A 26490-nucleotide genomic window follows, 5' to 3' on the forward strand; every position below is an offset into this window, starting at 1 on the left:
TCGTTCGTCCTTGATTCTTCGAACAGGTCAATAGAAGCTAATTAGTCACCCTTAAAACACAAGATGCATCAGCTGATAGATAAGCACATTTCTGCTATCACCGTCAACAAAAAATCTTCGTCCCCGTGGTTTACTAACCAACTAAACGCCTCAGCAACAAAAAGAAAAGAGTTTTTCGACCCGCCGAATGCCTGAGTACCGCTTCCTCGTGGAAAAAGTACCAGTCTGCCGAATTCCAGTCACTATAAATACAAAACAAACGTCAATCAATTTCAATCAATTTTATTTCCTTAAAGACCCCTTTTCAGGGGCATTACATAAGGGGTGGGTACAACGTTTGGTGCGACAAAGTAATCATGCGTTATGATGATGACAAAAAGGTGTTAGCTCTGCGTGCGAAGTTCGCGGGACAGGTTATTGTTGCAATGTCAGCGGGAAGGCCATTCCAGTCCGCGGCGGTGCGTGAAAAAAATGAAGCTGCGAAGGTGACTGTGCGTGCACGTGGACGGCTGATCTGGAGTTGATATAGAGTGCGGTGAGATATGCGTGCCGGAGAGACCATGTAGGGTGCAGTTCGTAGATGGCTGTAAAAGAACTTGTGAAATAATAAAAGACTGGCTGTGCGGCGGCGCAGCTCGAGTGGCTGTATGCCTGAAAGCGATTTCAGATACGTAACACTCGTGCTGTAATGATATGAAGAATGAATAAATCTGACTGCGCGGTTTTGCAAAACTTCTAATGCGTTGGTTAGATAAGCTTGATGTGGATGCCAAATGGGTGATGCGTATTCTAATTTCGATTTCACAAGTGCTTCGTAAGCTAATAACCTAACATGCATGGGCGCATCGTGCAGATGACATTTTAGAAAACCAAGGGATTTGTTAGCTGACGAAATGATGTTAGTTATATGCGTTTTCCAGGAGAGGTCAGCGCACAAGGTTACGCCTAAATATTTGTATGATTCTACTGGCAGCACGGGAACGAAGTCTATGTGATAGAAGGGCACGAGCGGGTTACGGCGGCGATGAAAAGAGAGTACGTTGCATTTGTGAGGGTTAAGCTCCATTAGCCAAATTTTACACCAATCCCGAATCTTGTTAAGGTTGTTTTGGAGAGATAATTGATCAGAATTGTTATTAACTGCTTCATAAATAACACAATCGTCAGCAAACATGCGAATTTTACAAGACACATGCGAGGGCAAATCATTTATGTATATTAAAAACAAAAGGGGACCTAGTACGGAACCTTGAGGGACGCCAGATGTTACAGGAAGGAAGCTGGAAGTGTGTTCATTTACAAAGACGGACTGAGTGCGGTTAGTTAGGAATTCTTTAATCCATGCAACAACATTAGGATCGATATTAAGGTTAGATAACTTGTACAACAGGCGTTTGTGGGGAACTTTATTGAAAGCTTTTTTAAAATCAAGAAATACAGCGTCAGTTTGCAGGCTAAGATCTAGGTTGGCATGCAAGTCATGGATAAAAAGGGCTAGTTGAGTGTCGCAAGAAAAGCCTTTCCGGAACCCGTGCTGCGCAGGATGAAAAAAATTGTTCGAATCCAAGAAGGCAATGACATGGGAGAATATGACGTGTTCCATTAGCTTGCAAGGCACGCTTGTTAAAGAAATGGGGCGATAATTTAATGGAGAATTTGTGTTACCGGATTTGAAGACTGGAATGACCTTCCCATTTTTCCAGTCACGAGGAAGTTGGCCAGAAGAGAGTGACTGCTGGAATAGCAAACAAGTAACTGGCACTGGTGAGTTTCGTATTCTTAAGAAATTTGGCGTTGACATTATCGAAACCGGCCGAAGATGAAAGTTTCACTTTATCGATTAGTGACAGAATTCCCGATGCGTTAAATTCAACAGGTGACAGAACATTATAAATAAAAGTGTTTGGCACAGAAAAGGGGGCATCGTATTCATTAGTGAACACTGATTGAAATGCAACATTGAACATGTGAGCACACTCTGCATGACTAAGCACGTCTCCTGCTTCATTTGTGACACTGATATCGCCTTTGTGTTTTGGGTTGATGGTGTCCCAGAATTTTCGAGGATTAGTGTGTAGTATTCTGGGCAAGTCTTTGTTAAAAAAGGAACGTTTGGCGTTCCGAGCAGATGAATTATATGCCTTTTCGGCTGCGTAATACTTTTCGCAGGCCGCCTGGTTAGTTTTTGCTTTGGCTGCGCGAAAAAGACGCTTCTTTCTATTCTCCAAACGTTTTAGCGTTTTAGTGAACCATGGTTTCTGTGAATTCTCTCGGAAGGTGAACTTAGGAATGAACTGATCAGTTAGTTCAGTAATTTTCTTCTTAAATATAGTCCAATTTTCTTCGATAGACCGAATATGAAAATTAGTTCGGAAAGATTGAAAGAAAGCGCCCAGTTCACGATTAATCTCTGCGTAGTCACCCTTATCGTACAAACGGATCGTCTTTTTAAAAGTTTGGTTCTGAAGCGGAGTTAAGGCTATATCGGTATGAATTACTTCGTGATCGCTTATTCCAGGAAGAATCGTGACTGACTTAACACTTTCGGGATGACTGACGAGTAGTAGGTCTAATATGTTAGCGCTCGTTTGTGTTATTCTTGTTGGTGCCGAGATAACTTGTGTAAGGCCAAAGTTCGGGCACACTTCTATGAAATTTTTGGCTTCCACCGTGCCTGATGCTGAAGCAGTGTTAGTACTCCAGTCAATATCCGGGAAATTAAAATCACCAAAGAGAAGTATATGCGACTTTTGATATTTAGCAGTAAGTTCACAAAGCAAGTTAGTAAGTTTCTCTGAAAAGTCCGGAGTACAATGCGGGGGCCTGTAACAAACACCGAGAAGAACCGACTGAGGAGGACAACGGCAGAAATGCCACATTATTTCTAGATCAGACGAAATGGAAATGATTGAAAATGGTAAATCATTAGAAAAACCAATGAGCACTCCTCCGCCACGAGACCCCTGACGGTCCTTACGAAAAAGCTTAAAGTTAGATAAGTCTGCCAGGACCTCTTTGTCGTTAATTTCGCCAGTCAGCCACGTTTCAGTTAGTACGAAGATGTTGCTATTGGACGAACGAACAAGACTCGAGATTTCTTCCCGCTTAGAAATGAAACTGCGGACATTAGTGAAAAGTACGGAAAAAGAAAGAGTAGACTGAGGTGATTGCTGGGACGCGGGCGTGGGGTGAGGCTGTGGGGTGCTTTTTCTAGATGGCTGCTATGATATTTCCTTAACAGTTTCCGAGGATTCGTCATAAACGTACCGTGCCCGACCGATAAACAAGGTTTTGTAGCTCAGTTTATAAGCTGTAGATTTGGTTTTTGCAAAGGTGATAAGCTGTTTTCGGGCCTTCCTAACGGCAGGCGAGAAGTCTTCACCGGCGCTATATACAGTATCTTTTAATTTTTTTCCATTGGACAGAATTTCCAGCTTAGTTTTGTGGGAGTTAAATTTTACGATTATTGGTCTGGTTTTTCCAGCTGTGTGACGGCCGAGGCGATGGGCGCGCTCAATATCGTTTGAAGCAACTGTTATATCTAAGGTAGTGGAACAAAGATGGATTACAGCTTCCTCAGATTGTGTGTAAGTTTCTGCGGGGTCATTATCAGGGATACCATAAAATATTACATTGTTTCGACGTGACCGGTTCTCAGCGTCGTCAACACGAGCCTCAAGGTTTTTTATATGAGCACACATTTCTGTTGTCGCTGTCTCCATCGAGTCTAGTCGCGACTGCAGCTCAGTAATAAGTTGGTTTTGTGCCTCAAGGATACACATGTGCGCTGTTAAGTCTGCGATTGCCGTGTCAGTAGCCGTAAGTTGTTTTTTCATGTCTTGTATCTCTGAGAGAAGTGTAGATTGCCCGGAAGACAGTTTCTTTAGCTCAGCAAGCACGGTTTCAAAATCAGGTCCCGGGTTTGTTTCAATATCCCCAGCCAAAAGTAACAAGGATCGAACAACCTGAACGCATTCAACACCAATACAGACACAGCTCTGTGGGCTCGGTAGCTGTAGTAAGAGATAACTGCTAGTTTTCTTAGCAAATAGACTGTAGAAATTACCAACCTGCATGATGAAGGCGAAAGGGTTAGACTGTGCGGTTGCACAGCCACCGAGCCCACAGAGTGGCGCGGACGGGCGTTGCTCCTTTATAGCTTCCGCTGTTGATGTCGCTCGCAGTTCCGCTTGCCAGGGGTAAGGAAGTGTCCAGTGCTGCCCGAGGGGCGGTCCGGGAAATGGAGAGATGATGGCTGCGGTGTTGCAGCAGGGGCTGTTGTTGTTGCTGGCATCGGCATGCGTGGAAAGCACTGCGGTTCCAGGGCGCGCAGACAGCAGGGCGGGGATGGCCACGCGAACGATGAACAGAAAAATCTGCATGATGAAGGCGAAAGGGTTAGACTGTGCGGTTGCACAGCCACCGAGCCCACAGAGTGGCGCGGACGGGCGTTGCTCCTTTATAGCTTCCGCTGTTGATGTCGCTCGCAGTTCCGCTTGCCAGGGGTAAGGTAGTGTCCAGTGCTGCCCGAGGGGCGGTCCGGGAAATGGAGAGATGATGGCTGCGGTGTTGCAGCAGGGGCTGTTGTTGTTGCTGGCATCGGCATGCGTGGAAAGCACTGTGGTTCCAGGGCGCGCAGACAGCAGGGCGGAGATGGCCACGCGAACGATGAACAGAAAAATCTGCATGATGAAGGCGAAAGGGTTAGACTGTGCGGTTGCACAGCCACCGAGCTCACCCCTTTTTTTTTCATCGTCCCTTTTTTTTCATCGCTACTGCTGTCTGTGATACGCACCAGCCCTAACAAGGTTTGGAAAACTATATTAACCGTATGCACACCGCAAGCCTATAACATTACACAACCATGACAGCAATGTCATTCCGGAGCATGACATCTGTCACACTCTTAATTCCTTGTTCTGCTCAGTTTTTACTAAAGAAGCTGACGGCGAATTACCATACTTCTCTGTCTTTGATCACCCAGCCATGCCAGACATTTTGTTCGATCCCTATGGAATTATGAAAATAATCGAATCATTGAAAGTGTCATCTTCATCTGGCGTTGATGGCTTAAACTCAAAATTCCTAAAAAATGCAAATAACATGGTTAGTGTCGTCTTCTGCCTCCTTTTTCAACAGTCCTTATCATCAGGTGTGGGCTAAACCGCTAAGATCGTCGCAGTCCCCCCAAAAGGTTCATCTTTTTCACGAAAGAACTACTGCCATAATTTTCTCACAAGCAACTGTTCAAAGCTTATGGAACATGTTATTTCTTCTCGGTGGTTCAGTGGTTACGGCCCTCTACTGCTGGCCCGAAGGACGCGGGTTCGATCCCAGCCGCGGCGGCTGAATTTCGATGGAGGCGGAATTCTAGAGGCCCATGTGCTGTGCGATGTCAGTGCACGTTAAAGAACCCCAGGTGGTCAAAATTTCCGGAGCCCTTCACTACGGCGTCCCTCATACCTGAGTAGCTTTAGGACGCTAAACCCCAATAATCCAATCTTCTCGCATCATCAAATTTCTAGTCTCTGTCAACTTTTGTTGCGAAAGCAACACTAAGCCAAGCTGCTTAGGCCAAGCTGCGCATGCACGAGGAGCGGGTGACGTCACACGGCGCACAGCTGGTGCGCCGGAGCCGCCGCCGCCGCCGCTGCGCGCTCTCCAATTCCTCGCCGACAGTCTCCCCCCCCCTCTCTCTCTCTCTCTCTCTCTCTCTCTCTCTCTCTCTCCCTCTTCCTTTCATCAAATACAATTTTCATTTTTATTATTACGGCCCCTCTTTCTTCTTTCACTCCCCTTCCTCCCTTCCTCTAAGGTGTGGTTCGGGTGTCCACCGAGATGACAGAATTACTGCGCCATTTCCTTTTCTCCAAGAGCGTTGCGTACAAAGGGCAAGGCACCGCGCCGAACGAGTGGGTGGTGGTGAAAACTTTTAACTGATGAAATAGTTTGGGAGCCACAGAGTGGCCCCGCTACATGGTCGGCGTCCCTAGTCCAGGACACCGCATGACGAGGCCCCGTCTCTCGCCCGCTTCACAGAGCCCTTTTGGACTAAAGCGAAGAGCAGTTGAGGAGGGCAGTCTCCAATGCCCCTCTGGAAGGGGTAGGGGAAGGGGGAGGTGGGGATTTTGAGTACATGCCCACACCATGTGGAAGATATCACAGGTCTCCCCACAGTGCGGGCATCGCCCATCCGTGTTAGGATCGTAATGTTTTATGATTGCAGGACAGAGTAGAGTACCTGTTTGCAGGCGCCTTAAAGTTCGCTCCTCCGTCTTAGTCAACCCCTTTGCAGGGGCCGGGAAAAGGCGGTGGTTGTCGCTATAATGCGTTATTATATCTTTGAATCGCAGCAGCGGCTGGTTGATCTCCGAGCCAGAAGAGCTGGGATGAGGATCCCGGTGAATAAGCGGGATCGGGCAGCCGCGTCAGCGGCCTCATTACCTCGTAAGCCCTGGTGGCCAGGAGCCCAAATGATTCTTTTCGGTGTTGGATCAGTGGCAGTCCGTCTTAGAACGCAAGCAGCTAAGGGGGAGATCTCCCCTGCCAAGTAATGATCACATGCTTTTCGGGAGTCCGTGATGATGATTCTCGAATTGGCGTGGGCGGCAGCAAGCGCTATCGCTACTTCCTCGGCTCGCATTGAATTCGGGGCTCGAAAGGAGAGTCCATCAACGTGCATTTCCTGGTGAACAACAGCGGCCATGTAAAATCCCGTGGCCGAGGGCCCTGCTACGTCTACATAATATACGCCGGGTCGGGAGCCGTGTTGTCTCTCAAGAGCCCGAGCCCGCGCTTGTCGTTTGTTTTCGTGCATGTCGGTGTCCATGTTACGGGGGAGTGGGGAGACCGAGAGCATATGGCGCCACAGTACTGGGATACGCTCCGCCTCCTCTGGAGTGCAGTCGTGTTGGATGTGTAAGCGGTTTAGCAGGCGGCGCCCAGGGGGCGTCTGCATGAGCCGCGTGTATTAGTTCACGAGGTGGACCTCCCGCAGCTCCTGGTAGAAGTTTAGCACCCCCAATGCTTTGAGTTTGGCATTAGAGGTAGCCACCGGGAGATACAGGGCTCGCTTAGTTGCCTTGAGGATGATGGCGTCTATTCGCGCCTCGTCTTGCTTAGTAGTGCGGAGATATGGCACGGCGTAGAGGATCCGGCTAGTCACGAAGGCATAGACGAGCCGAAGCGCGTCCCTGCCCCGCAGACCACCCCGCTTATTGGAAATGCGGCGGATCATGCGCCCTACCTGTTCGCCTACTCTCTTGAGTTTCACAATGGTGGAGTCCGGTCTGAGTCTGTGGTGAATGAAAAGGCCCAGAATACCGAGCTCCTCCACTTCTCTAACAGGACCTCCTGATAGAGAGATATCCTTTGGGTTCACTCTGACATGGAGAAGCTCTGATTTCGCTGGAGCACATGGGAGCCCAGAGGCAATAGCATACGCGTCGACTATGGAAACGGCCTGCTGAAGGCGGTCCTCCATGTCTCCAAGGCTCCTTTCAGTGGTCCAAATTGTAATGTCATCTGCATATAACGCGTGTTGAATGCCTTCCACCCGGACCAGTTGGCTTGGGAGGCGCATCATAGCTATGTTGAACAGGAGCGGGGATAACACCGCTCCCTGAGGGGTACCCTGTGTTCCCATCATGTAAGGGCCGTATTCCTCGCCCTCAATCCGAAGAAAGGCCTGGCGATTAGTCAACGAATCTCTCACATACGCGTAGGCCCTAGCCCCACAATCGGTAGAACTCAAGTTGGCCAGGATGCTTCCGTGTTTAACATTGTCGAAAGCCGCTTTCAGATCAAGGGCGAGGATGGCTTTGTCATTGTGTTGCATAGTTGTGGGCCGTATTACATCCCTGTGCAGCTGGAGAAGGACATCCTGTGCAGACATGTGAGGCCGAAACCCGAACATGGTGACTGCAAAGAAGCCCTTACTCTCCAGGTATGGAGAGAGGCGATCCCGTACCATCGTCTCCATAAGCTTGCCCGCGCATGAGGTCAGTGATATGGGCCTCAGGTTGTCCGTATTCACGGCCTTACCTGTTTTAGGGATAAACGTCACAAGTGACGTTTTCCACTCGGGAGGGAGTGGACGCCCGCCCCAGATCTGGTTGATGTATTCAAATAACTGGAGGTAGGCTGAGTCCGGTAGGTTCGCCAACAGGTTCACTGTTATGTGGTCCCGTCCCGGAGCCGTACCCCGGCGCATTTTTGCCAAGGCCGCCTTAAGGTCGTGCAACTCAAAAGGGGCATCAAGTGTTTCATCAGGCCTGCCAAAGTACATGTACTCAGACCCAGGCGGGTCCTCCGTACGACAGAGATATCTGTCGCACAGAGTGTTCGCAAGTTGCGTCGTCGTACCTTGATACCCTTGAAAAGCCCGCCGGAGCTGCTTTTGCGTCTCCCCTCTCATTCGGGAGGGGTCCATTAGACTGCGAAAGAGACGCCACGTCCCCTTCGAGCTCATCTAATGAGCTGCGGCGTCGCAGCGTGCTATCCAATTTGAATCTGAGAGTTCGGCAGCATACGCTGCAGCCTGTTCTGTGAGTTTGGCAATGCGGTCGCGTAATTTACGATTAGTTTTCTGCTTTTTCCACCGTTTAGTTAAACTCCGGCGAACCTCCCACAAATGCAGGTGGTGGGTGCGCACTGCGGGGATCTCTTCGGTGGTTTGTAGTGTTGTGACGTGTTGTTTCTGAATGTTGTATATGTGGTTAGCCCACTCCGCGTAGCCGCCGGAAAATAGTACGGGAGGGATAGTGTGATTTCGGAATTTGTGCCAATCGGTCAGCTTGGCCTGACCCCATTTTTTGCGCGCTGCCTTTGCCACGAGTGTAATCCGGAGAAGGAGGTGATCGCTGCCTAGATAATCTCCCAAGTTCTCCCAGGCAGCCGCTCTAGCATTTTTAACGAGTGGTGGACTCCCTCGCAGCGCTACAACACGTTGTCACGTTCCACTCCTAAAGGCGAAGCTTAAGCGCCATTCATTAGTAGTCGGCCGACCTCTCCACCTTTCCCTCATTAAAATTCCTCTCTCTCTCTCATTAATAAGTAATTAACCACGAATTAGCAATTTGTCATTACTTAATAATTAGTCATTAATTATGTGTGACGTCGTCCACAAAGGCAGTCAAAGTGGTGCGGAAAACGCTTTCGCCTCTACGCACTTTATACCCCTGTCACACGGCCAGTTTCAATGGCCATCGAGTCGAGGGCCTTCGAGATTTTCGATCGCCATCAAACTTGACGGAGTTGTGGTGCTGCTACACGGCAAATCTCAATGGCCATTGAAATGCTTCTGTGATCCCCAACTAGCCTTTTTCTATCAACTACCTTGGCTCGCATTTTGACTTCATTCATGTTGACATGCCCTTCCTTGACTTTCAAAAAGCCTTCAATAAGGCACCGCACAAACGATTAACACTAAAACTTACACGTCTAGACCTTAATCATTTGGTAAAGGAGTGGCTTCAAAATTTCCGTCTAACAGAGAGCATATTCGCCTGCGCTAACAAATCGTCGTCCCCTCTTTTTTTTTTGGTTACTTCGGGTGTTCCTCAAGGAACAGTGCTCTGACCCATGCTTTTTCTCATTTACATTAACGATCTTAGCTCTAACGTTGCCTCTAAAATCCGATTATTTGCCGACGATGGCGTAATTTAGCGCCCGATTGGTACAAGCACTGACGCCGACACCCTTCTAGAAGATCTCACCCGAATCGAAACTTGATGAAAACATTGGTTAATATCTCTTACTACTGATAACACGTGTGATTTCTTTTAATCGCAGGAAACGCCACATTCCCTCTAGATATGGTCTTTTCGGTTCTGAAGTGCCTTTCGTTCTTACCTGTGAGTATACGGGCATTACTTGCACTAATACCCTAACCTGGCTTCCTCATACCATGAACATCGCTAATGACGCTAATCGCACCCTTGGCTTCCTACGTCGCTGTCTTCGTTTTTTTACCCCTTATATCAGATTATTAGCTTACCAGATTTTCGCCTAAACATTCGCTTCAGCACTATGGGTCCTTATACGTCGAACCTCTCACTAACCCATGAAAAATTACCTATTCGCTTCATTTATTGCGATTACTCATATTATGACGAAAAAGACGAGGCTGGCAGTGGTGCAGGATGGAGAACTCGTGCTAGGCCAGCGACCATTAAAACCATCTCTTCCATCAGGTATCTCCTCTCATTCTTCGGCTAGCCGCCACGTAACATTTGGTGTGAGGTGCGGGATGATCATCGCCACCCTGGTCCCGGAGCTTCGGAGTCCTGCATATGCCGTGGTCATCGACCTTGTGTACCTGGTCCGCACCGCCCGGCTGTTCTTCAGCCCGCCAGACCCTAACTGACCTCGGCGCTCAGCCCAGCCCCGTCCCCCGCTTTGACCAGAAGACACGTCGAAATGGCGACGATGCCGCGACCAGAACTATGCCCCGACCGACCCCAGACGCTGCCCAAACGTGAGGACAACGCCCCCCTGCCTATGCCGTTCGGTGCGTCGAAGGACCTCGGTCGTCGGCTCCTGGCAACCTGCGGGCCGGATGCTTCGTGGACCGGGACTCAGTCACTCATCTCTCTCATCGTGGCGGCCAGCGCTTCACCATCTTGACAATTCTGTTGTGCCGTTGCTGACGTCAGTCACCATTTACCGCGTGCCTTCGACGGTGTCATCTTCTATTTACGATCGGGACGATCGTTCGGTGGCCCCGGGTAATGTGGTGAAGAAGACGAAGCTGGCAGTGGTGCAGGACGGAGCGCTCGCGCTAGGCCAGTGGCTATTAAAATCATCTAATTGCCATCAATCATCCCGTCTCATTCTTCAGCTAGCCGCCACGTAATAATATTATACTAGCGTGTCTTCTTTAAAATCCACAGCCTCCGTGTCTAATCTTGAAACGAGGAGAAAAACATTTCAATTATGCCTCTTCCATAAGTTTTCTCATTCATCATTAGGAGCATGTATCATGTCAGCGGCACATCGTCTTTCCAGCCGCATTGACCAAAACAAGACCATGTACCCTCTCCCTTCAAGAACTGCATCTCATTTCCGATCTTTTTTTTTTTGTCAAATGACTGGAACGATCTGCCACCAGAAGCCATACACCTTACCGACCACACAATATTAATTCAAGTGTAGTGAGACGACTCGCACAATTAGTGTGGACGGCCGGTCTTTGTTCGAGCGGTGCTGCTCAGCAGGCCAGCGTGCGCAAGCGCACACCCGAGCTTCGTCAGCTTCGTCTTATGTCTTCTTCCTCTCCTTCGTCGGCGCTAACCGCTGGGGCAGCAAACCCCAACTCTCTTTCTTACACAAGAAAAAGACCGAGGCCATCATCTTGTAATCTGTCCCATCCTTCATTTAATGCCCCATACCCGGGACCTTTGATGTAGTAAATAAATAAATACTTAAAAATTAGAGACCACTGCGGCAACCCGCATTGGGTGAATGCGAAAGCATTGACGCCTCCTGGGCACTCGTCGCCTCCCTTTGCCTCTAGTTATCATTTTCTTATTGATAATTAATTTAACTACTGAATTACGTAATGATCTTGTGCTTTAATTAAAGATTGATTTATTTAATCTGATTATACCTTCTTTTATCTCAATCCACCATTTTGGTTTTGCACATTTAGCACCGTGGTTGCTTTCCCGTCTGCTTACTATATCCCCGTCTAGCCTATTCAACCGTCCAATGGTTTTTGCTAATAATTAAATAACCAATTGATAAATGTCAATGAAACTTTTTGTTTGATTAATTATCACTCATCAAATACATTTCAATTAATTTCATACTTTATTTTCTCTTTTGCCTATTTTTTCACTATTTTGCTGTACACGGCTGTTTTCCCGTCCACTCGCTTTATCGATGCCCGCACTATTTGGAAGTTTTTTCAACATTTTTGGCTCTAATTAATTAACTAGTCATCCTATCGACACGCTTTTTTTGCACAGCAGCATTGCACCATGCTCTTTCGATTACAACCACTCGTTTGATTCTGCCTCTTCTAAGAACGTCACAACTGCTGCGGACACGTTTTGTGGACACGTATTGGTGACACGACCCCGCCGACATAGCCTTGAAATGCTTTCGAATTAATAAATTAGGATAATATTAGCGTTCTTCCAAGCTTCTGGTACGCTCGAGGTCATAATGTATTGCGTATACAAGGTGGCTAGTTTTTCTAGCCCAATCTCTGCAGTTATCTGATCCTCACCAGCTGCAGTTATCTGATCTTGACAAATCTGCAGTTATCATTTATTTTTATTTTTTATTTACATCATACTGCAGACCTTTTTGGTCCAAGCAGGAAGGGCAAAAGCGAATTGCACAAGAAATGGTTACAGAACATCTTACGTACATATATGTTTAAAATTCATGCATGCAGATATAAAAGCACTCCGATATACATCATTTATTTATCTGATCCTCACCAGCTGCCTTCCCACTTTGCATTGCTTCTAAGGCTTTTTTTACTCCCTCTTTCATTACTGGCGGGATGTGTCGTTGCTGCTGTTAGCCCTTCGTAATTGACAAGAACATTGTTCGAATTATTTTAATGTTGCGGGTCTGCCTGACAGCTACAGCAAAGTAAATATTTTATTTACGGCGGCGATGAGCTGTTGTGAGAAACCGGAAACGGCCAGTGGGGGTCTGATCTGCTAATCGCGAAGGGAATTCCGCGAGACGAGTGAAGTTTTCTGTTAGTGTATAGATCCGAGCAGCGAGGCAAGCGACACGGGCAAATTTCTTCGCGTGAAGGCGCCGCTCGTCGCTTGACGCCGTCACATTCGGGTTCGCGTTGTTAAGGTCGTAGTACACGGGCCTGGAAAGACTACTTCCAGACGTGTGTCATCGGGAAGCAAGATGCGGTGTCAAGGTCGGAAAACACGGGCCTGGGAGAGATTACTACCAGACGTGGGTCGTCGTCAAGCAAAGACGCGGCGAAGACTAAGCACCGGCGGAAGCAGCAGCAACGGCGGCGACGTCCAGTGGCCGAGTCTACCCGGGGTCGCCGAACGACGGAGCGGTGCTCACAAGATCAAGCTGTTGCTGCTCATCGAAAGACGGCTGCGTCCTCGACAGAGGTATCGCGCTTCGGACATCCGGCGGGGGAGTACGAGGACGGTCGTTTGCCTGCTGGGAGGGAGCGAGCAGATGACTTGCCGCAGTGACCAAGGCGACACATCAGTGTTTGTTGATCTACCCCTTCCCATCCCCCGAGCTGTGAGAGAGCGAGAGAGCCCTTCACCGCCCAACACCACCGCCTGTTACCACCAGCGTCATCAACTGCCCATCCGATTGGACAGTTTTCTTCGGGCTAAATTCCCCAGTCAAGGATCTGGGGAATACGAACCGTATTTAACGGGATGTTTTTTTGTGATCAGAGCACTCCCGTTTCGGCTGTAAATATGTAGAATAAACCTTCTGTACAGTTTCCTTCTCAATGGAGGTCGACATCTTCCTTCGGAGCCGGGACATGCGGCCCTGAACAACCCACACAACTCCAGGTCCCCTCCGTCCGCAACAACTGGTTGGCAGCGGTTGGATCGACCATGCTTCGTGGTGCTGCTTCTTTGGGTGAGTGCTCGGACTTTGCTTGACATTTGCCAGGCTTCAAATGTTTGGGTTATAACTTTGAACTGCTGGGAATCGAGGGAAGTTGTTCGGTGAGGCGTGTGTGTGTTAACCTCACGACAACAGTTGAACAGCAAAGCCGGGGCTAGGAGCAGCAAGCATGGATCTCGTGACATGGCCGGAGGCGGATTTGCTAGTGCTGTGCGAAGAGTTGGGTGCGGTTGTACAGGAAGAGACGGAGAAAGCCGATATTTGTAAATCACTTTTAGAAACTGCCGATGAGGAAACAATCAGGTTTACGTGGGAACTACTCAAACGCGAGCTGAAGAAAGCAGAAGATAAGCGGAAGAGAGTAGAAGGGCAACGGCTAAAGGAAGAGCAAGAGAAGCTGGAAATAGAGAAATTGGGACGAGAGTTGAAAAGGTTGCAGCTTAAAGTTGAGATGCTACGAGGCGCAGTCCAGAATGAAGGTGCGTAACTTCGACAGAAGCGGAGAGTGAGAAATCAGGGTACCAAGAACATGCACAAGAAGGAGGTAGTCTTAAACTGCGCGAAAAGGCGGAACAGGCAGGGCACAAGCGCATAATGGCAAAAGTCGACCAGAGCATTGTCAAGGGAGACTGGGATGTCACGCGATCTCAGCTGCGAGTATTTAAGAGAGGCGAAAGCATTTCAAAATTTCTTGACAAATTTGAAAGTAGCTGTGAGAAGTCGAAATTAGAGAAAGAGATTTGGAGCTACATTCTTGTGTCCCTTTTGCCACCTCAACCTGCTAATGTCGTTCTGAGCCTGTCCGATGAGGAGATGGATGACTACGGAATAGTAAGGACAGCTCTATTCCGTCACTTCGGAGTTAGGACAGAGTGCCTAAGCGACCGGATACGCTCCGATGCCAGAGTGAAGGAACCAATTAGGCGCGATGTGGCTTCTGTGCAGAGAAATCCCGATAAGCATCACACTGTCGCGGAATGTAAAGATCTCAACGCTGCGAAAACGAAACAGGCGCGTGATCGGCACGAGTGGGAACGAAACGCGGCTACTCCTGAGAGAAATTCCAAAGATGCCAGAGAGGCCGTAGCCGAGCGTGACCGACGCGACGCTAGGATAGAGGGACTAATGCAGGCGTCTGGTCGGAAGAGAGGTGTAGCAGGAAAAGGGGAGAACCTGACACCAGAGTGTAAGAAAAAGGCACGCGAAACTGCTGCCGAGCCGGGTCACCGCGTTGACATGAAACGGGGGTCAGTGCAAGCGTGTGACCGGCAAAGAGGTAAAGCTGAAAATGGGGAACGCCCGACCCGACAGCTTAAGGGAAAGGCACGCCAGACTGTGGCCGAGTTGGATAAGCGGGACGCCACGAGAAAGAAGTGTGTTCGGGCGTCCAAGCGGCACGGGCGTGAAAAGGAAAAAGTAGAGGTGCCCATATCTACAGGTTCAGAACGTGAAACCGAGGGTAGCCTTAAAAAGTGTGCACAAAACAGTGCAGAATGGTCCCACCGCAGGGTGGATGACAAAGAAGAGCCAGGCGTGCTCGAAGGCAGTCAGGTAGGCGCGCAAATGCAACAGGACAATCCTCAGAGGTATGGCTCGAATAACCCAGAGGCAATGAAACGACCGGAGGTCGGTTGCATGGAGCTAGTGAGTAGCTGCGACACCAACAAGATGGTGGCTTGTCAATCCGGAGGGAAGTGCACCATTAGTATGTGTGGGAAACCTAATGAGCGTGTGGTTGATCCCGAGGTGCACAGGGGAGTCTCGCAGCAAAGGGGAGGAAAGAGCACGCCACTGCCGGAGCAAAAAGGACTGAAAGGCTCTCGTCTTGAGTTAGCAGGACTTCAGCTCCTTTTGCTACATTTCAAGAAACGTTGCGTGTGGTTTACGTTCCGTTGCCCTAACTACTGCAAGACCCAGAACAAATTATGGTTAACAAAAAACAGATTATGAAATTATAACATTGTGTAATGCCTACCAGTTTCTTAATCAGATTGCTTTAGAAAGATATAATGTGTCTGTATTTAAGAAAAAACTGAAGATTCTTTTCCCCCCGGTTAAATTTCAGCTAACTGTATATACTTAGTTTGTTGAGTGCGTGTTTGTCTTCCTTTTATTTTACCTCAATGTGCATATTATGAAATGCTTTGTTGACTGTTAATTGAGATTTATTATTGTCTATCATTAACTATTTTCTATTGTGATAATATTGCTCATTGTTTTTTATCTTTTGTTCATTCGGCCACCGTTTCCATGATGTGTTAATCGGTGCGTAGACCTTGTCAGGAGGCATGCTTGGTCTACCTCCTTTAGCCTCACCCCGAGGGCATATTGTATATAGTGTGGCCAAATAAACATACTACTACTACTTACGACGCGTGCACGGCCAGGCCGAACTTGGTCTGCGCAGCCGCCTTGGCCGCGCCGGTGACCATTGGGCCGCAGGGCCCCTTGTCCCAGGCAGTGTACGCCCTGGTGTCCGGCAGGTTGAAGAACAGAAAGTGGCACAGTCCGTCCGGCGGCAGCACCGTCGCCGACGGGTCCTCCAACACGCAGTGGAAGCTGCACACCAGGGGCCGAGCCACGAACGGCTCCATGGCTGGGTCGTCTGCCTCGGAGCGCGGAGAAAGAAAACGACACGAGCACTGTCGAAATTTGAGGCCGTATACCGGTCGCTTTACTAAATGACACAGTTCAATCGTATATTGCACTTATCCTGTGAGATGCGCCGCATTTTTCAATGACGAGTGGTCGATGACAACCGGCCGAACACCGGGAATGAGTGCATGCCCTGCGTATGCGCCCTTACGGCTTCGTGTGAATAATCTGCATGCTGCGGCATCGATGTATTTCACTATTTCTAGACCGTCTGCGAAGCAATTCATGAAATATTCTTTTAATAAATACCTTAAGGAAACATGCATTTCAACATCGTCACTGGTGCCGGTTTCCGCGCTCCGTCAAGCGTTTTCTGAACTATTTTGAGCGGGAAGAGTCATTTTTTGTTTCGACCAGTTTTTTCCTACCTCCATGGTAGGGTTTCGACGATGCCTTCAGAGTGTAAAAAAAAAACTTATAGGGACTTAACGTAGTTAAACCGAGTAGACCTGCGAAAGCAGGTGTTATTCTTCAATTGGGGGGGGGGGGGGGGGGGGACTTAAACTCCGCCTTAGGGGTGTGGCATGATGTCTTTAGTGGGTTAATACCCATGTATGCTGAATTGGTAATTCCTACTTAAAGATTCATAGATGGCGGATGGCGGCGAGTCCTCATATGCCACTGCCAGCGCAGTGGCGCAGCGGTTAAGTGATGCGCCACTGCATTCACGTGGTTCTTTTTGTATTTCGCGGGCTTTTTTTTTTCAGCCAAGTAAAAGAAGCTGTATCAGTGGCACTTGGTTGCAAACACGGCAAACGGTTATTTTTCTAGGGGATCTACAATTCCTGCATTGACACTTTCTTCCTGAAGGCAATAATTAAAAAGTTAGCTAATTAATTTCTGCTAATTAATTATGTTTGCATAATTAAAAAAATACAGCAGACTAGGACACGTGACTGGCAACAACCCTCAGTTGGTCTCACGGGGCTAGGGAATTTCTTCTTTTTTAAAAGCTTGGTTACATTTAGCTGGGACACCCTGTATATGTAGAGGTTGGCGCCTTTTCTCAAATAAGGTTGCAGTTCAGCGCTCGTGTGTGTGTTTTCTCGTCCTGTGTCCGTGTATAGCTTGCGCTGTTGAAATTATTATGAGTGACCAACTAGCCCGTCAGCTCACTCTGGTCTCATCTCGCTGATTCCCGCGTGACTAGAGACCCAGCAGAACTTTATTGTACGTCCTTGTGTCTCAGCCTTTATCACATTAGGTATTATGTTTCCTATTATGGGTTCGACTGCAGTTCTGGGGTTTATTGCTTAATTACGCGGAAGGAGACAGTGTAGACAACACTGTTATCTATGTTTTTCTTCATTATTTTATCTGTGTGCTGTGCGATGTCAGTGCACGTTAAAGAACCCCAGGTGGTCGAAATTTCCGGAGCCCTCCACTACGGCGTCTCTCATAGCCTCAGTCGCTTTGGGACGTTAAACCCCAATAAACCAACCATGATTGTTTTATCTGCAGCTACAGCAATGGCGAAGCATTCTGCTGTATCAATTGAAGCTCACTGAGGCAGCCTGACTACTTTCTCCCACTTCCCTTGTATTATCGCACTGCCTACATAGAGTGCTGTTTTAGAACCGTCTGTGTAGAAATCGGTGTAATTCTCGTATTTTTCACGTACTGCAAAAAAACCTTGCTGTATATATTCCTGTGGGGTCTGCCTTCTGTGAATGTGTGTCAATGCGAAATCGTATACCGGGTGTTTTTTTATAGAAGGTCCAAAATTTTTAAAGGTAAATGAAAGAAAGTTAAAGAAAAGGTAATTAACGATTGAAAACTGGGCGAGTTGGTGGGGATTCATACTTTTAACTGTGCAAAAAAATCACGGACACAAGGTAGAAGGCACGACACTGCGCTCGTGTCGTGCCTTCTACCTTGTGTCCATGTTTTTTTTTTGCGCAGTTGAAAGTATGAAAAGGTAAATTCCTTTAGATTTATTTTAGCACTGGGGCTATACAGAGGGCTACGAAGGACGCCAGGTAAGAGGCAAATTACTTTAATTAGTTCGCTCATTAACTGAATACGTTAATTAACTTTTATCATTTTTATTTTAGGGGATATGTTGTATTAGTAGAATTGGAGATCGTCTTCCAAACAGTCCAGCCAAGAAAAAAAATTTCATGAAAAAATTTTTTGCGCGCGTTACGAAGCGAGAAAAAGTCACCCTGGTAGGCAGCTTCACACTGTAACACAGCGTCTGTGAGCGCCTGTGACGTAGCTCGCTCCGCCCTGCGCTTTGTGTCAGTGCGTTTTTGTTCCAACGCGGCATTCCGTGAGGCCGCGGAGCGAAGCGAAACAAGTAGCGATAGCGCAGGCCGCCCGTCCGGGCTTTAGGTGCTATCAGCCGTGTGACGCAAAGCGCAGGGCGGAGCGAACTACGTCAGAGGCGCTCACCGCCGCAGAGTTACGGTGTGAAGATGCCTACCAGGGTGAATTTTTCGAGCCTCGTAACGTGCGTGAAAATTTTTTAATTGGAGTACGATCTCCAATTCTGCGAATACAACATAACCCCTAAAATAAAAATTAGAAAAGTTTATTAACATATTTAGTTAATCAGCGAACTAATTAAAGCAGTTTTCCTCTTGTCTCGCCCCAGTGCTAAAATAAATCTAAAGCAATTTACCTTTTTTTAAATTTTGGACCTTCTAAAAAATACCCGGTATATCAGGAAACTTCTTCCAAGGTGGCAAGGATAGTGCCTCCGGGCAACGTCGGGAAGTGCGTGTAGTGTGTTAATTTATTGCCATTTTTCCTCTAAGTGGGGGAGGAGTGGTCTGACAGCTCGAGGTTGGCTGGTAAAGAGTGCTCTAGATGGGCATTTAGTAGCTATGGGGTAACAGAGAAGTTTTGGTAGCGTCCATATTTCCAGTACATATGCACATGTAAGCATTGTTCTCCTGTTGTTGAGAGGCGGCTCAGTTGCTTCTTCCTGGAGACTATTTATAGCGGATGTTCCGTACGCCCTAGATGAGAGGCGCAAATCAAGGTTTTGTACTGGATGCAGCCTTTTAAGGTACGATGGCCTCGCAAAGCCATATACTACATGCATCCATAATCTAAGGAAGAGCGCACTACTGACCGATAGGTGTGCAATAGGCACAACCTATCGGAGCCCCATTGTTTTCGTGACAGCACTTTGAGTATATTCAGGGACTCGATTTCTGTCTTTTTACGGTGTTCATGTGCGGCAGGAATGTGAGCTTTTTTTGAAATGTTAGACCTAAAAATGTGTGTTCTTGTTTTACTGGAAGTACGGTTTCATTCAAGTAGAGGGTGGGATCAATCTGCAGTCCTCTTTGCAGCGAGAAAAGAACAGCAACTGTTTTCTTTCGGGAAAAACCTAAAACTATTTCTGTGAGCCCAAATTACTAATTTGTTTATGGTGAGTTGTATTTGTCTCTCACAAGTTGATAAGCTAGAAGATGTGCATGCAGTCTGAAGGTCGTCGACGTTTGGGACGTTAAACCCCATAAACCATAAACCGAAGGTCGTCGACGTAGACTATAATGGACTGTGCAATTATGCTGGCTAAGGAATTCATTTTTGCTATGAACAATGTAGTGCTTAAAATGCATCCCTGAGGCGCACCATTCTCCTTAGTGAAATTCTTCGAGAGGGTAGCACCGAGACGAACTTGGAATGCACGGTATATTGACATAGTCACTCATACATTTTATAATCCTCCCGCGGATGCCAAGCTCTGCCAGGTCACGAAGAATCCCGAACCTCCATGTTGTGTCATATGCCTTCTCCATATCGAAAAAGACAGCAAGGCAGTGTTGTCTGTGTGTAAACGCGTCTCGGACCGTGTTTTCAAGGCGGACGAGATGGACAACTGTGGAGCATGCTTTTTTAAAAACACATTGGTGGACATGAAGTAACTCACAGGATTATAGAATAAACATTGGCCTACTATTGGGAACACTTCTAAAAGATTCTGCAAGACAGCTTGTAAGCGTTATAGGCCTGTAACTGTCAAGGGAGGTTGGTGGCTTTCCTGGTTTTATGAATGAAAAAATAATGGCTTGTTTCCAAGCCGCCGGTATTTTTCCTTCCACCCATATTTTGTTAAAATTTTTAACAGAACTTCCACAGAGAATCCAGATAGATGGGACAGCATTTCATAATGAATTTCATCGGGGCCTGATGCACTTTGTTTACGTATAGACAGAACTCTCTGAATTTCCTGAAGTGTAATCAGAATATTGTAGGGTTCAGTTGTGCTGGATCCGTAGAAAGCCTTTGTTTTTAAGATTGCGTTTTTGTATTTTAAGAATGACTGTGTGTAGTGTGAGTAACTAGACACTGCTGAAAAATGTTCACCCAAAATGTCTGCTGGTTCTTTAATGCTCGTCTGTATATCGGGCTCTGTCAGAAGAGGAAGCGTATTTTTCTTACCTGCTCCCGCGCTGTTTTGTGGGGGCTAATCCCATCTTTGGCACTGAGCACTTAATTTTGACATTCTCTAAGGCCACCAGAGACGATCACACCGAATTTTCGGCGAAGGTGTGGCTCTTGATCTTCGCAAAATCGCGATAACAGACGTATGAGTTTACGCAATCTACCGGGGAAAAGCCGAAATGTCCCTCACTCGCCGATGCCTGCGGCAAACGGAAAAGCGTTGGCATCGTGCTCATACATTACTACAGATCGTGGCGACATTGCCACTACTTCGCGGGAAAGCAGCGCCGCGCTCGTCGAAGGCGACTCTGTTCGTCGCGCCTTTTTGTCTGTTGCGTTTGTTGCCGCTAACTTCTTGGCAGCAATCAGCAGTGAACACGTCGACTCGACGGCGTGTTGTGTTTGAAAACATGCAGCTTTCTGTGTGTCGAGGAGAGGCAGCAAAATAAGTCGGGATGTGAATGTGTGCAAGGCGATCACACAAATATAATCATGCTTTCGAAGAGATCCGCGGCCTTGTGCGTAGATAGAGCGTTCGCAGTGCATTTCCTTCGAAGTAGTCCGGGAAAATTTTTGCGCGATTGATCCTGTCGGCTCCCTCCCTCGGTGTCTTGAGTTGGTCCATGCTAACGATGAAGCCGAAGTGCCAACCCTTCAGAGAACGTTGAGAAAGCGGAGGTGGCGATGGCCGAGCAGTCTGGATCGTGTACGTGGGCGAGTACCGTGGCTACGCTAAAGTGATGTGATACTCGTGAAGAGTCTGCGTGCTGCGCAGCCTTTTTTTTATTTGTTTGTCCATCCATCGTAGCTGCCGGGTGCCATAAACTCGTTCCCAGGCGAGGGCCTCAGGAGCTCTCGTTTACGCAGGTATTCTGCTCAGAAGCACACCAGCAAACAGGTGTTCACTTGCGACTTGAACGCCACACGTCGAAACACATGCCGACCGAAGCTTAGAGAAGCAGAAGACGATTGTCGTCATCGAGGACCTACGGGGGCGTAGTCGGTTCCGTAGTCGGTTATTTAACTTTTCTGAAACTTCCCATATTTATTGGCGATCAAATTAAAGAAATAATTTTTTCACTGATTTCGGTTGCCAGCCGCTTTGTTCCGGTGTTCGATTTGTATAACTTTTAATTTTTATTGGTCATGAAAGCAGACAGCTTACACACCTTGATCTTTTACCGAGGCCTTCTTCGCGCATAATTTTATTTTTATGCAATTTCTGCAAAACCCTAGTGCTCCTTGATTTACAGCTACAATTTTCTCTGTTCTGATGGTGTTTTTTTGGGGAGGGGGGAAGGGGAAGGCCTGCCGGGTCTGCCAATTTATCAGTTAAACATCTTCTGCAACCTCATGTCCACCAAGCACTCTATCTGATAGGCTTTGATTTCGTTTCGTAATTTCAGAATGACGTATGCTACCCGCCGCGGTGGCTCAGTGGTTAAGGCGCCCGTCTACCGAGCCGGAGTACCCGGGTTCGAACCCGACCGCGGCGGCCCTGTTTCGATGGAGGCGAAACGCAAGAGGCGCCCGTGTGCTGTGGGATGTCAGTGCACGTTAAAGATCCCCAGGTGGTCGAAATATTTCCGTAGCCCTCCATTACGGCCCCTCCTTCTCTCTTTCTTCTTTCACCCCCCCCCCCCCCCCCCCCCCTTACTGTGCCATTTCCGTTCCTGAAAACCAATTTTCTGTAAGAAGGCTTCATGAGGCTTTATGAAAGCTCACATCACTTTATTGCCCCTAGATTTCTTATCTCATTTAGATATTAACCTTGTTGCTTTCAAACCGGTTGCTGCTTGTACTCTGTAGCTCTGCATGAATTCGCATGAACACTGTTTTTGCGCGTCCCTCATAGCCTGAGTTTCTTTGGGACGCTAAACCCGATAAACCAATGTTCTTGTGTAGGTTCTTTGTAATTCATTCACTTTAGGAGTCACTGGGCTTGGATGTTCACCAGTGTTGCGCTGATATTGCTCTCATGTTGTTCCTTTGTGAACATAGCGCTCTCCAGTCTCGTGAACATTGGTGTACATTTTTTACACTGTGCTCTAATAAGGAGGATAATGTTTTCCAAGTGAATATGAGTGATTGCTGCGAAGTAGTGGTTGGAATGGTTGAGGTAGGCGATCGCCTTAAGACGGCAGTGTAATTTTTGAACAATAAATACCACTTGGCACTTAGCGTGAACACTACGGTCATTTATTAATTTATCTAGTGGAGTGTTTGATACAAACGACATCACTGACACTGAATGGTAATGTTTTGTCCATGCCGAAAACTAGGAGACGGCGTTGAGGTGTTTGGCACAGCTGTTTGAAATGAATACTAGTGCGTCATTCTTCTGTGATTTATAATGAAAATATTCCATGCATTGTGATATGTGAGTATGCTTATGCATTACCCTTTTCCTCTTCCTTTTCATATAATCTTCCCACTCGGCACCTTTCAGAAGTCAAAGAATACAAGTAACTAGGAGTAACACTAACGAATAATCTTGGTTGGTTGGTTTATGGGGTTTAACGTCCCAAAGCGACTAAGGCTATCTTAGTTGGAATAAAAATATTGAAACCGTATGCTCTTCTTCGTTTTGCAATCCCTGTTTTCTTAGGCACAAGTTAAAACAAGCTCCCCCTAACGTTAAGCAATTGGCATATAACACCATGATTAGACCAAAAATTGAGTATGCATGCACTGTTTGGGATCCTCACACAATGACTAACATTAATGCCCTTGAAAGAATTCAGCGCAAAGCAGTTCGGTTTATATTTTCTAAATATCGCACCACTGACTCACCATCTGCTCTGTTGCTTCAACATAATATACAGTCCCTTGAAACTCGGCGTAGAATACTAAGGTTAAGATTTCTCTTTCTATTGAAAAATAACAAACTGTCAATGGCTCCCGATTTGTATCTCCAACCTATAACGTCCAGGTCAACAAGAAACAGGCACACCGAATCGTTAAAACCTTACTTTGCCAGAACTAACGTACTCAAATTTTCTTTTTTTCCCCGCACCATTACCGAGTGGAATCAGTTACCACCATTATCAACAGTTGAAATTGATGCCATTGAACAGGCCGTTCATTGATTTTTTTTACTTGCCTTGTACTTTTGTTTTGTGCTTTTTGTATTGTGTTTATTGTGCCCCTCCTGCCAGGGCCCTTCACTGGGCCTGCAGTGTGCTCTAAATAAATAAATTAATTAAAAAAAATCCTTCTGAGTGCTCATTATAATAATACTGTGGTTGAAGCAGGAGAACACTGTTGTGGAAATTGCAGACTCAAAATTAATATTGATGTGTACGTCAACTAGAGGTGAAGGCATAAGGCATGAAGAGCAGCTCCAGTGGCGATGCGAAGTGTGTGGGCACATTGCAGCCAAGAGGTATGTTAATAACCTTGTCTGTGGGTGTGATTAAGCTTTGTATTTTATGTAAGCTACTGTAGAGCAAGCCATAATGCATGCAAAAAACAGTAGCGCCGAAAAACACACACACACAGTTCAAGAACGACGTAGGACAAGCGCTTGTCCTACGTCGTTCTTGAACTGTGTTTGTGTGTTGTTCGGCGTTACTGTTTTTCCAATTTCGAGTACAATGAACCATCTAGCCCACTGATCTCCACTAGGGGAGCTGGATGCCGCATGGGGCGCCCGAAAGTGAAGCCACCGGAAGTAAGCGGCCTTGTCCCGGAAGTCAGCCTTTGGCAGTGCATGAAATCGAACCTCAGAACGGTTTTTCAGTTCCAGTTCTGTTTTCCCACTTGACATTTCGTCTTTTCGCCGTTCTCGTCTTTTTCCATGACAATGCCTACCTTTTGCGCCGCCAACTGAGCGAGGAGACCAGCGAAGTCTTCGGGAAGGACGTTTCAAAAATAAGAGTCCAATGCATCGCAATGGGACGACACTAGCAGACGACAGGACGTCGCTACACGCAGCAAGAATGGAGCCTCGTCTACTCGGCTTGGTGACATCTCGTTTGCCTAGCTTCGCCAAGTCTGCTCTGTGATGCTTGTTCCCACGCTCAAGCTCAAGTTATGCTATCAATGGGGGATAAATATAAGAAAGAATAGGTGGAAACATTCACCAGGCATCTGACTTTGCAGCGACCATCTTACCGAATTATGTGTAGACCGAACCAGAGCGAGGGCTAGGTTACTATCTGGTGAGGTGTCGAAGGTGTTCGGTTGGTTCACGTTAGCGCCTCCAAAAGGTATGGTAGGTACTGCTTTTTCGACGGAGCGTGTCATGTACTGTTCCGTATTGTAGCAAGTTAAGCCTGAATTGGCTTTAATTCGCGGTGCTTGGTGCAGTTGACTTCCATATAACAGCGCTTCTCACGCGCGCTGCAGCATTCGTCTTTCTTGCCAGTCGTACCTCTCGCGCTGTGCCTTTTCTTTGCTACACGAAAATTCGGTTTTAAGATGACCTAGCCTCATCGTCAATCCACAACTTCTCCTTCACGATCGGAAGACACGAACCAGACAAGAATATAGTGTTTAATGCACGTACCCCTTTGCCACGGCAGGGTGAGACCTGCATGCCTGTTTTCTTCGGTTTCTCTGAAATTACAGGGTTCTGCACACAATGCTCACATTTCTCGCATTCAGCTTGCTTGTTCCTTTCATATAACAGCAGACATTACACGAGAACAACGCAAAAAACTGAGAACGAAAGGGCGAAAGACGCGACTTTTTGCATTGAAATACACAGCAGACACCCGACTTCCGGGACAAGCCGTCCAACTTCCGGTGGCTTCACTCGCGCTCGTCTCGGAAAGCGGGAACGCGGCATCCAGCCACCTAGTGGAGATCAGTGATCTAGCCCAAATAGCAGTTCTTCTAAACTATACCATAATGCATGCTTGTGAGTTATGCTGCACGGTTCCTATGTCTCCTTTTTCTCTGATCACACCATTTTACAATTCTGCGCAACTTGAACATTGCCACACTTGCTGCTGTTGCCTTCTAAGCCTTGGGGAGAAGTAAACTAAAAAAGAGAGTCTAGTGCAAGAACCAATATCAAGAGAGGTGTGTCGGACGCAGGCCCATCATTATGCACTATTACACAGTATGTACCTATCACGCCGACACAAAAACGTCAATGCCTTGTTACGACAGCATGCGAATCTACTCAACGAAATTCCTGATATCCTTCTCAGCTAACTGATCCTGTGTGGCTTATTATTCAGTGCTTAGCAGGTTTTAGCAGTAAGTGAGGCTGGGTACGTATTCTGATTCCAGGGCACACGTTGGGGCTGCGGCCTCTCCTCAGATAGATGACAGGTCGCAAACACAAGGAAAATTGAACGTTGTCCAGGCATTTACAACTTGTAAAAACGCGGTGCTGCCACAGTCGTGCCGCGCGGTAGATGGAAGAAAACAGACACGAGTTACGTAAGATGAAACCAGGGAGGGAGGCGCAAAGAGGGAGGAAGCACGCGGGCGAGAGTGAACGCGCATGGGGAGAAGGAAGAGAAAGAGCGGGGAGGAGAGGAGTCCAGTGTTTGCAGATGAAGCCGGCACCCGGGCAGAAAATTCAAACTGGACTCGGGACAACACAGTACGAATGTTAGAACTGCTGTGCATGTGGATGATGCATGCGGACGCACGTCAAATCTAGAAGGACCTCCTCCATGCCAACGTGGCCCCTCCTTGCGAGCGAACAATGCGTACCTTCCAGTGCGCGTCTCTGCTTACTCATCGCTCTTTGTGTGAACTTGGCTCCTAGGCGTGCGCCCTTCACGGACATTATTCGGAATAAAGACACTTGTTTAACGGTTGCTCTGTCGGCCGGTCGTCGCTTCCTCGCAGTCCACGCAATTCAAATACCGGTATTATGCATCAATTGAA

General features: G+C 47.4%; 1 protein-coding gene and 1 pseudogene across 1 annotated transcript in view; both read right to left on the bottom strand.

Moving 5' to 3' along the window:
• The window catches only part of LOC149367686 (uncharacterized), a 139114-nt gene that overhangs the window by 49674 nt on the left and 62950 nt on the right, over nt 1-26490 (bottom strand). The window contains exon 7 of the mRNA XM_089567394.1: nt 15955-16189. Within this exon, the coding sequence (XP_089423520.1) occupies nt 15955-16189 (235 nt within the window). The remainder of the gene's footprint in view (nt 1-15954; nt 16190-26490) is intronic.
• LOC149367687 (uncharacterized) lies at nt 5990-9584 on the bottom strand (annotated as a pseudogene).

This window comes from Amblyomma mixtum, chromosome 1, assembly GCF_055824585.1.
Source record: "Amblyomma mixtum isolate Tamu chromosome 1, ASM5582458v1, whole genome shotgun sequence".
Classification (NCBI taxonomy): Eukaryota; Metazoa; Arthropoda; class Arachnida; order Ixodida; family Ixodidae; genus Amblyomma; species Amblyomma mixtum.